The sequence below is a fragment of the Gopherus evgoodei genome, chromosome 10 (assembly GCF_007399415.2).
Source record: "Gopherus evgoodei ecotype Sinaloan lineage chromosome 10, rGopEvg1_v1.p, whole genome shotgun sequence".
In the NCBI taxonomy this organism is placed as follows: Eukaryota; Metazoa; Chordata; order Testudines; family Testudinidae; genus Gopherus; species Gopherus evgoodei.
This window is the reverse complement of record NC_044331.1, coordinates 5,046,422-5,058,683: the sequence shown is the minus strand read 5'-3', so window position 1 is coordinate 5,058,683 and position 12,262 is coordinate 5,046,422. Positions and strand designations below refer to the sequence as shown.

The 12,262-nt window shown below is 40.4% G+C and overlaps 1 protein-coding gene across 1 annotated transcript in view; it reads right to left on the bottom strand.

The window, feature by feature from the left end:
* The window catches only part of AAGAB (alpha and gamma adaptin binding protein), a 27,204-nt gene extending 14,942 nt beyond the window's left edge, over nt 1-12,262 (bottom strand). Inside the window, exons 1-4 of the mRNA XM_030577062.1 lie at nt 12,169-12,262; nt 2,690-2,880; nt 1,469-1,565; nt 479-568 (exon numbers count right to left, since the gene is read on the bottom strand). Coding sequence (XP_030432922.1) covers nt 479-568; nt 1,469-1,565; nt 2,690-2,880; nt 12,169-12,241 — 451 coding nt within the window. The 5' untranslated portion in view covers nt 12,242-12,262. The remainder of the gene's footprint in view (nt 1-478; nt 569-1,468; nt 1,566-2,689; nt 2,881-12,168) is intronic.

The following is a 12,262-nucleotide window of genomic DNA, read 5'->3' as shown; positions in this document are numbered from 1 at the left end:
ATTCAAAAGGTAATTTAGTAGCCCAAAGACAAGAGATCATTAAACAATGTTTGTATTTTATATTTGGTGCTTTTAAAAGTCTTCAAAGCTATAAAAATTCATCCTTCCCTCCCCCCCACCACCAGTTTTTTTTCTTTCAAATGGATCTGGAAATTGAGTATAAATGTTTATTTTGTACTTGACCATCAACTATCTCATCAAAGCACTGGGATTAGTTAACAGCTGCTACAGAGCCAGAAGAGGGAACACAAAACAGGTTTTATGTAAGTGCTACATCACCAGCAGTGTATTTTGGAGGAGATAACCCTGGAGGAAACAACCAACTCCTCCTAGCCCTGACAGGAAAAGCACCGCTCTAAATCGGAGTACTCCGCAGACAAACCTGGTAGTACAGAAACAAATTGTGAAGCAATTGAAAGGGGCTTGCAATCAGCTTTGTAATTTTACTCATTCTAAAAATAACAGGTTGTAACCCTACCGTCTTCATCAGGCAGCTCCTCTGGGCTCAGTTCCACCAGTTCAAAACTGTGTTTGATGCACCACTCTTGAGCTTTTTGTCGGTTCACACCTAAGGTTATGAAACATAATCTGCTTTCTAAACATCTAATTTTTTAATCTCTGCACTACCATCAGTGCAGAAGTTTTTTATACCCTCCCCCACTCCCAAAAAACCTGTCCCCTTGCTTTGATTGTATGGGAACAAAGGAAATACTAACATCACAAACAAAGATTCTAAAGGCCTTTGAGTTAAACTGCCCCATATCTTAAATCACTGTTTCCCTCTTTAAAAATCATGTATAAATTCTTGTTTTTTGCACTTAGAGTTGAGACTGACATGTACATGAAAAGCCATAACAGGGATTACTTCTACTAAGGGCTCGATCCTGAGCTAAATTAATTGGCTTTTGCACAATGCATGCCAACGCCGGAATCAAGCTCGCTCTTATATCCAATAAAAGCACATGGATTTACACAAGAAAATGACCCCAAAAGGCTGACTCTTCTTTCCTCACACTGCAGTCAGTACCCCATGATCCTTCTGATATGCCCCAACTCGGACGTACGTGGACCACCTGTACAGGCAAGTGTATTTCAGCCCATTCTGTAATGTGACCTCCCAATTAATACTGTCAATGGTGTTGATTAGTACCAAATGGGGGGGAGGGGTGTGACTTTTCAGTGTGTACACTTGTCCTCGAGAAACTGGCCAGCCCAAGCATGTCGTTCAGACAAATAAGGAGCCATCAGATGGTACGCTTATGTCACTACCAACCTGGGTTGGATTTAAATTGCAATTAAAGTAAAAGGCTCCATCCAATCATCAGTCATGTGAGTAACTCAGTTCTTCCCTGTCAAATCTAAAGCTCTTATCCATAAACCATAAGATATAACTGTAATAAGTTTGCCAAGAAAACCGCATGCAAGATTACTTTTTCCAGCCAAACTCTGATATCCTTTAGCATCTCACCATTTTCAGATACTCTGTCACACACCAAGATCATAACCTCTGGTAACCATTCTTCTGCCAGGGGAAGCCATGTAGAGACACTGTCAAGACCAGATTTCTGGAGGAAAAAAACAAGGTTCTTGTATGAACACCTCAAAGCACTTTGCAACTTTAAAATGAATCTTTAAAACCCTGTTAATGTAATGCTTAAAGCTGCATGGTTAAAAAGAGACAGTCACAAAATGAGTGGGTTACGGTTCCAACAGCAATGCCAGGTCATCTGTGTTGTACAGTTGGTATATCTTAGGATATGTTCACAATACTAATATATTAAACTATGCATTTTTAACCAGAGAAAAACAGGAACAGCAAATATCCTGTGTCCCCTGTGGCTGAGTTCATCTCACTTGTTCGGATCTTAAATGTCAAACTATGCAAATTAACTGAGCATTCCTAACTTAGATTACTTAGGATTTTTTAATTTGTTACATAATAAATTAACATTTAAGCAGTTTCAATGAGGCTTAAAGTTCATGCATCACTGAAGCTAATTAATTATCTTTACTGCTGCTGCAGACTGTTTATCTGGAGACAATCTTGCAGTGCCAGGTGAAAGGTGTCCCTCAAATGGGAGGGAGCTTGAAATAGATGTGTGCCCTTTCTTGTTCAGTGATGTGACAGGTTCTCCATCCCAAATGGACATTTTCTCCTTGTTTTTTTTGTTTTGCCTTAGAAGTATTAGGAATCTCATGGCCTTTGCTGATTTTACTGAAAGACTGTTTGGATGACTCCAACCATGTTGGGACTCTCTTATTTTCATTAAAGGGATGAGAGTGAATCCTTAAAAATATCTGCCTTGATCCCTGGCTGTGCTATAGCAGCTTTGCACAACTAGCATCAACCAGCTCTAAAATCAGCACAACTAGTCTGAAAAGAATGGCCCCAATGTAGCAGGAATATCTGACGTATATGGTGAAGTACCAGCTCTTATGTTACCTCTTTTCCTGGGATTGGCGTAAGGGAAGATGGTGGGGCAAGGAACTGTGGCTTCCCTAATTGCCATAATGGTTCCTAAGGACCACTGTTAAGAGGCATAATTTAAGGCTGCTCTAGCTTGCATTACAGGACCAGCCTAGAAAGCAACCAACACAGGCTCTGGGGAACATAAAGATGACTTAATTATAGCAACAGTCCCAAGGATAGTGCATGAGAAGATAATATACAGGAACAAAACAGTCTTACTATTGTGCTGTCGAAGAAAACCACAAACGCCTGGACAGATTCAGCAATTTCTGCTGTCACAAGGTATTTGTTTGGTACCACACACAGGTGAATATCAGCAGAATAATATTTATTGTCTATTGTCCAGGGGTAAAATCTCACGCCCCCGCTTGTAGACACATCTGCAGCAGGATCTTCTGTTCCTATGATGCCTATACAAAAATCAGAGAAACGCATGATGAGATGGTAAAGTCAATACCAAGAGTACAGTTCATCTAGAAAAGTCTTAGACATAAGGCTAAATTCAGCTGGACTGTAATACTCAGAACAGATATTAAAAAACTACCAATACTTGTATTGGCTCCAAAAGCTTATTTCCCAACTTGTTACTATAGCCTAGACTAATGCTAGCCTGGAGATAAATGCTGTAGCAAGCAAGCGTTACAGAAAAGTTTTACGAAGTTATTTTAATTAACAGTTTTTTCTAGCCATAAGTATGCTCTGCAGGATTGCATCTAACAATGCACACCATGCAGCACATTAAGGATGTTTTGTGGAAGAAATAAGAAGGCAGCTTAAATACTGAAGGTGCAGGGCTGGCTTCTATCATGGGTGCTCATCCAAATTCCAGCTGGGACAAAAAAGGAGAATTCTTGTCACTTTTGCCTACCTACTTAAACACTGAAGTAAATCTGCAAGTATGTTCCTCCAAGTTCATATACTTGCAAGAGGCTGTACCAGTAACCGCTACTTAGTTCACAACAATCTTTTAAACAATATAAGGGCATGGAATGAAATACATGTAGCCAAAGTCATTAGAAACTGTCGCTGACTATGACTGAAAACGCACAACATGATGATGGAGTAAATTATCAGCTGTCAGACGTTTAATTGTTTGCAGGGTGGTAGCCATGTTGGTCCCAGGATCTGAGAGCTAGAAGGTAGGTGAGGTATCTTTTACTGGACCAAATTCTGTTAGTGGAAGGGACAAGCTTTCAAGCCGCAGACAGCTGTCTCTCAGGTCTGGAAGGTAAGCAAAGTGTCTGAGCTGGGATTGATTATAAAAGATTCCTATATGGAGTTCTACGGGAGCCACAATTAAAGGCCCAAGCAACACTCTGAAAACTTACTATAGGCTCACGTAGTGGACTATTTAGGAGTAACCTTTAAGTTAACATTGCCTCTAGGGCCTAGGCTATCACATAGCCCACGTCCAGACTACCCCGCCGTATCAGCGGGTTAAAATCGATTGCTCAGGGATCGATATATCGCGTCTAGTCTAGACGCGATATATCGATCCCCGAGCGCGCTTACATCAATTCCGGAACTCCATCAACCCGAACGGAGTTCCAGAATCGACACGGAGAGCCGCGAACATCGATCCCGCGCCGTCTGGACAGGTGAGTAATTCGATCTTAGATATTCGACTTCAGCTATGTTATTCACGTAGCTGAAGTTGCGTATCTAAGATCGATTTTCCTCCCCTAGTCTGGACGAGGCCATAGTTTGACATCCACCTGGTGGAGTTAAATTATAATTAGTAGCAAAGAACTACAACTACATAGCATTGAAAGAGTCAGCATAATTGGGATCAAACTGGGCAAAATCAAAGTTTTTCAAAAAAAGTTACAGACTCACATTAATGGATACAGTTCTATCAGAGAACTCCAGTTCTGGGGGGACCAGAAGGCTCAGGGGACTGGAAATGGAATATGCAATCTTTCAGTTCTCTAGGTCAGATTTTAAAAGTACTTAGGTGCCTAAAGGCATAGATAGATGCTTAGTAGGATTTTCAAAAGTACCTATGGGCCTAACTCCCAGTGCTTTCCAAAGACCAAGTCTCTTCCCCAAGAAGTTTGATTGAATTCCATTTACAATATATGGGAGAACAGTTTAAATACAGGTAGGTAAGGAAGTCTCATTGGCAAGGACAGCATAGTGAAAATGGGGATTATAGTGGGATTTGAAGGAAGATGGGAAGGATTGGAACACATAGATGGTGGTGGGAGCAGCTGTTCAAGCATCAGTGGATGCCACATAACAGATGTGCATAACACTTCTGTTTACAACATTGAAGCAGAGGAGCTTGGTAGGAAGAGGAAGGCAGTGAAGGAATTAGAGGATAAGATTTGACCTTGGTAACAGATGACTAATCTGTAAAAGAATTTCCTAATCTAGTTTCATAAACCTTGTTTTTCCACAAACTGGCTCCTCCACACCTAGATTATAACTCTTTAGCCTACTTTTCTGATAAATAAGTTGTATATGACAGAACCTCCAAGACAACTTTCATCTTATTTTAGCAACATTTATCATTTTTGGTGCTACTACTTTTCTATTGTCAGAGTGAACTAATGGCTTTTAATATGATCAAGGTACACTCTGATAAAAATGTTCACGTAACAACCAGAAAACAAAAGAAATAAATTAAAGGATTTAAGATAATTCAAGGCCAAACAAATCTTGACTCTGGATTCCCTAGTATTATGAGACCAACTGTTAGTCTGCAAATCCATGGTCATAGTATACTCCAGGGGCCACTACAACATATAACCAAAATAATCTGGATGAATATGTAATTTTTAAAAAACTTCTTAGCTCACTTCTAAAAACAAACAGTTTAAAATCCTAGATCATGAAGATGTTTAAATTTAGTGTCTACTGTTTATCAGTAACTTTCAACAGCATCTGAGAAAGTTCTTCCTACAGTTGTCTGCCAAAAACTGTGTGCAGGATCCAGTATTTACCCTGCACCATTTTATGGCCTTATAGACACCTAAGAAAAGAACTCTGTGTTTGGTGGCTGGGTGATGCCATCAGTTGCTATGATGCAAACACCCAAGTCTCTAGTCTAGACAGGCTAGTGGAAGAGGACTGTTTTTCAGTTCTAAACCTCCTCAAGTAATTTGAATTACACACACAACCTTCAGAAATCTCTTTAGCAGATTGTCCTTAGCATTCAGTAACAGAGAAACTCTTGAAGGGTGACATCTCCTTCCAAAATCCACAGAGCTGTTCACTGAGTCATACATCAGTTTTATTTAGAATAAAGATTGTTTTAAGTGTCCCTTGCTAGCCAAAACTAACACTTGTTTCTAGTGTAAAGTGGGGGGTTGTAATATTGATTTACTACAGCCAGATTTGAGTACAACGGCAAACTACCACCATTTATATTAGTTTGACACTCAGGATATTAACAAGTCCTGTATATAATAATGCCAATTACTACTGCACAAGCAGTTTACTAGCAAATTGCTAATACTACAGTTTCATATTCTGCTGCAAAGTCGAGGTAGTTAAGATATTGTTTGAAAAATCCAGGGACTCTTTTGGCAAGTAACAACCAAACAAGCAATGAAGCATTTCTAAATACATGAATACCAGTTCTTTTTCTACAGGGCCAGTATACGTAGCACACTGTTTCAAATGCAGGTAAAATATTGTTCATTAGTCTGGCCTAGAAGTAGCTATACTGTGGTGGGCTTTTTGTTTTTTTTTTTTTTTTCATTCTCACATAAAGCATGTTTTGGCACCTTAGTAATCTGTCTTATGAAAGTTATCTTAGAAATGAATGTTTAGAGTTGCCAATGCTAGTGAAAGTTATGTTAAAGCTGTTCCCTGCCACCACCCTGAAATCATACAAAGATTTTCAATCATTTAGTTAAAAATTCCTTATATTTTCATGTTTCCCTTTTGCTACTGAAGATATTTTTGTCTGAGAACTCTTATCTCTGCCCTGCTTCTCCCTCCACTTGATCCTTTAACAAAGCTATAACTGTTTGACAGTCTGTTGCCACTGAAATTACTGTAAAGTCACAAAATCAACATTATAACTTCACTGAATGACCAGCGAGAAGAAAATAGAATGAGGAAAAGAGTCTGTTGGAAACACTTTTTTTTTCTTAAGTTAGCCAACTCTGTAAGAATTATAAACGTGCATGCAAAAAGGAAATGTGTTTTTAAAAATAGCTCCCTAAACCTCACTGTGGAAGATCTTTCACATCAGCTCCATGCATAAGAAATCTAAAATTATTACAAAACAGTAGAGGCAAAATTGCTAGACAAAGTTTAAGCCTCTAAGAGAATTCAAGATTGCAAAAAAACAAAAAAAACCCCACAAACTTTTGTTTTCCTTTTAGCCGCTAAGGTTCTGCTATTTCATGCAACTTTCATTCACCCTGTTCTGCTTCTGATTATAGACATTTTTCATCCAAACAGAATGACCTTGCCAGTCATATTGTGGAATTTCTCCCCAAGAACCATGTGGAATTAAAACTCTTGTACACAAAACAACTCAAATACTGAAGATATCTTAGTTTTATAACTAGCCTTGAGCTATATTGCATACTTATGACTTCCCATAAAAATAATTAGAGGTTTGGAATAGTTACTACATTTCTACAGCACAACCGTGAAGTCCCAATTCTATATATTACTCTTGCTGACAAAACTAAGTGCCACTTGGATACTTTATTTTTGACAGCTTCAATAGGTTTGCCATTAGTTAGATTTCTCACTAAAAATCACTACCTATATAAACTAAGATATTTAAGTGTTTTGCCTTCTGTTTCTGCCATAAAAACAGAGGCTGTATGGAGATACTGAAATAAACTGTCTAGACAAATTAAGAATTGTCCAGAATGTTACTCCGCCTTGGAATTTGTTTCATATATTGTACATAGTGTACTACGTTTCCATGAATTTTCTTCCCAAAATAGAAGACAAGTTTGTATTTTAATGCAAAAACAGGTTCTCAACTATAATGAAAGCTTTCCACACTCAGTTCTAGAAATATTTTTTTAGGTTAAAAAACATTTCAAATTCTGCTTGCATTTGGCCAAAACAAACATTTCCAGAAAACTGATATCATGGCAAGAGCACGTGTCTCGGTAAACGTACGTCTTTAGAGAATTACTCATTTTCATGTTTGATCTTCCCAACTATCAAGAGGGTCAGTGGTTTAACATCCAAAGAGTCTAGAAAACCAACTGACTCACTAGGTGACCACAAATGCAGGCAGGCCTATTGGACTGACTTCTCTGGCTGTCTTCTTCATGGAACAGAGATGAGTTATTCAGATTACAATAGCACCCACAGGTCCAAATGGTTCAGGGGCCAGTCCTGCCCCAAAGAGACTCTGCTCACAGAATGTCACATGCACAAATATAACATCTTTTTTAAGAAGGCTTCAACTGTAGGGGAAATGTTAATGTTTAAGCTCCTTTGCTCCGAGAATCACAACAGGAAATACTGGACTGGCCCAAGCAGAGATGTTAAAAGCATTGTAAAAAACATGGCATTTTTGAATGGTTCAAGACCAGTTTCTTGCAACCCACCAAGGACTAAAGTTCTTTAAAGTTGAAAATCTTACATTTCCAAAATGGCGTATCAGCTTGGCCCAGAGCAAGACACAAGAAGCTCCCTAATACTTACGGAATCTATTCATAGAAGAAGTGTCTTTCTAACCCCAGGCAGCTGTGGCTGGCTTATGCCTTAAAGCATGAATTATTTATATTCCTTAGGTTTTTTTAAATTCTGTTTAGTGTTTTCATTGCCCATACAAATATCTAGTTCTTTTAATACTGCTAAGATCTTGGACTCTGACAGTCAGGGGCAGCAATATTCCTCGATAAGTTAAATTTGTTGCCTTTCAAATTTCATTGGGTGTTCCTTTTGGTCTTGTTACGAAAGAAGATAAATGAAACAGAAAAATTCTGAGAAGGAAAGACACCACCAAACTTAAGAATGTAGGTGGCATATCACATTCATGCCATTTGTAAAATATCAAAAGCTCAGCAGACATTCTGTACAAGGAAGGCATCTAATGTATGGAATGGACTCTCCGAAGCACGTTAGAAGCTTCAAGTATGACTTCTAAAATGAGCTGAATATGAATATTTAAGAGAAAATTCACAGGAGATAAGCTACAGAGCTGAAGGTCTGTCCATCTTCTCTTCCCCCCCACCCCGAATTTACTGCTCTATTACAGCTATGAGAAAACAAATACCTAAAACTTAAGCACCCCTGCTATGTCTAGTATTAACTACCACTGGACTAGTAATGTTCTTTTAAAAACCTTGCAAATCCCCTGTTGCAGCTTTTCTCCCAAAGATTACAGTAAAGCATTCTTGATTTTTTTCTGAGTGCTTCCTAATGTTAACACTGACTAAAACAATGTAAAACACATTAAAGAACTGAACTATCAAACCTCCTCTGGTCTGGTAGGTATGCTACTAGTAGTTCTCATATTCTGCGTCTTGAGAGCCACCTGGTGGAAAGCAACTATAAGAAATATCCCCTGAAAGTTACACAGGAAGTAAGAACTTTTCAGGAATACGTTTAAGAATCCCTTTTCTGAAAGACAGAGAGAACCACCAAGCATCAGGGATTAGCTGTACAGGTACCTCCCTGGTCCACCAGGGTGTTTAAAGTTTGATCTGAGCGAGTATACCGTGTTTGGAGTGGCAATGTCATCATTTTGCAAGACTGTTTCAGATAACTAAATACATCTAAGGTGCAGGTGCCCATCCTGTGCTTTGACATAATATCACACACAATACAACAGTCATGCAGTAAAGTATGAAGGGCTGCTCATTGCATCTTGAAACAAAACACATCCCTCCAGCCCTCAAGGCACCCCCAACCCTCCGTAAAAGGTTGAGGGAGTGGGGAAAAGAGCTTTGCAACAGGCCTGAAAGTTTAGACCAAACTTAGGTTCTAGGAGACCACAGGGGAAACGAGTTCCAAAGTAGCTGCGGTTCAAATCATTTAGGACTTTATTAATTAAAACCCAATACCTTGATTTTTGACCCAGAAACCCATTGGAGGCAGATCCTAGAGCACTGCAGAGTGTGCTCATGGTAGGAAACTATGCTCAATAAGGGCACCAAATCCTGCTTTAGTTTCAGCTTCCAAGTGGTCTTGATGCATTGCCCTAAAAAGAGCACATTACAGTAATCCAATCTCAAAGTAACAAAGTGATGGATAATGGTGATAAGGTCCCTGCAGCTGAAAATAAAGCATTTCTTTTTGTTAAATCTGAGCCTATCTAGTCCTCAAGGAGCAACACAGGATCTACTAGCACATCTCAGTTACGTACGTACATACGTGTGTGTGTGTGTTTCAGTGTCAACTGGCCATACCACTCCCTTGGTAAGACTGCCACTATAATATCTATATAAGCAGGGTGCACTGATTTAACTAAATCATTTTAAAATTCACACTGTTGGTTAAACTGATGCGGACAGCCCAAATTCTGCAAACTCTACCAGTGTCTTCCTCCCACCCACTAGTATTTCCTCTCAGTCTTGTCTTGATTGAGTGGCAGCCATCTAGCCCTCATCCAAATACCAACCTCAGATAGCCCCTCGGTTCTCTGTTCCACTATTCCAGTTGGGTCACGTGACTTACTTTCATATACACATCAGCAATTTAATTTTTTTAAAATACCTGTCACTATTTTACAATCTCCATTTAATCTCTCTCCTCTTCTGTGAGCTGCCTTTCAAAGTGGTTACTATTTAAAAAAAAGTCGAATCTGGTTTTTTTGAGTCACTTAGAAGTTCTGACTTCCATAGCTCTCAAACAACATTCTTCCAGTCCTATTTTGGATCATCAAGTAATCCAGGATATCACCACCCTGTCTTATTTTAAGTCCTTTAGATTTCTCTCTAAGACACTTTCAACCTCCCAATTTTGTGCTTTACAAAAACACAGAATTTCCTACAATTTCCCATAACTTTCTCACAAACAAGCAGCAACAATAGAACTCCCCAGAGGTAAGATTTCCCATAATTTTCTCCTGGTGCTGAACTAACATGCAGACTGAATCAGAACTTCAGTGGTTTAAATTACAACCTTAAAGCTGACCAGTTGCATTGATGTGATTGTCTTTATTTAAACATCTGTACTGCCATTCAAGTCCCACCTAAAGTTGTAAGCCTTTTGAAAGTGAATGATTTAATCTGTTACTTGTCTTGGTACCCATTAGGTGATTTAGTATGCATGTAAACGCATGCAATTATCTGCCAGTTCACGACTACTATTTAGGACACACAGCTGTGCTAATTATTGAACATTTACAGATGAATGATAAACCATGACAATTTTTGTAGAACCATTAAACAAAAGCTTCTTCTTGAGCAGGTTACCAATCCCTGGAATCATATTATGCAAAAAAAATTAGCTCCTTGCACTGAACATTCTCTGCAATTTTTTCTGACTACCAGGCATGTGATCAAAATCACTTTTTCAGACCATATGAATGCTATTCCTCATCCCCCAAGAAGTCAAAAGCATTACTCCATGCTACAGATTCAGTCTGGGGCAAATGCATGGAAATTTCAAAAATGTCATGGAATATTTGAGTGAGGGGAGAAAAGCAGTGGGAAGAAGAGATTTTTCCATCCCTCTAGTTTTTGGTATTGCTAAAAGAAACCTAAGTTGGAGTTATAAACAGAAGAACGTCACTTGTTAAGGAGCAGGCCCTGCCTAAAAAAGCATGATCTCAGAGGCACTGCAGTCTTTGGAAATATCAGAATGCGAGAACTATGCCCCTTTCATCTCCCCTCATGAGGAATTTGATTTTAAAATTACCTGAGTTAATCAGCTAAACACAAGTTCATTTTTCTAAGATACTTCATAGAAGCTCACAATGTCTGATTTCAGGGTTTGTGGTTTACGCAGATTGTTCCCTAAATTTTAGCTATTTCTGGCTATTGGTCATTTCTTTTACAAAAGTGTATCTTAATCCCCAGGAGAACGTCAAACTTGGACCCTTAAACTATTTGGTTTATGTACAGGCTTTCACAGGAAGCTACTTTCCCTCACAGGGCATCTGGGTGAAACAGATTGTGATCATTTCTCTCAGGCAGGTCCCAGAGCAATGAGGCAGCTGCTCCTTGGCCTGGAGGGCACTCACATGAAGGGTACAGGGCAAAATCCTGCCCTTTTCCCCTTTTAACATCTATAAAATCCTCAAGAGAGTTTGCCCAATGCCACAGCATCTAGTGTCAATAACATGCTCAAACCTTTCCTGGACTGCTGCGACCGATGCCATTAAGCAGAGGTTACCATGCTTGACTGAAGGACACGTGGAGACGCTTAACAGGTCCCCGCAGCTTCAGCCGGGCACGTCTGAGGTCCGACTCGGCGGGCGCTTTCCACCGCCAAGCCAGCCGCGGCAGCCCGACCTCCGGCAGCTCTGCCGAGGATGCGCGAGCCCGGCCCGAGCCCGCCTGGCTCTCTCGGAGCAGCGCCAGGTTCGCGCCCCCGCCCCGGGGCAGCAGTGAAAAGCAACGGGCGTTAATTCGGCGTGGCTGGGAGGAGCCGGGGCGCGGACCCGGCGAGGGGAGGAGGCGCTGTCGGCAACCAGCAGGCCGCTCCGGCTGACAGGCAGAAGGGCCCCGGCGGCAGCAGAGCCACAGGCTGGGGGCAGGGGGACCCCAGTACACGGGGGGGGGGGAGAAACAGAGCTCTACCCCCCCCCGACCGTTACTCACTTTTAACTAGCTCCTCCCCGGCAAAGGTGGCAGCGCAGCTGGTTATCAACACACAGGGACCCGCCACCGCCATCTCTCCCCCCGGCCGCCCCGT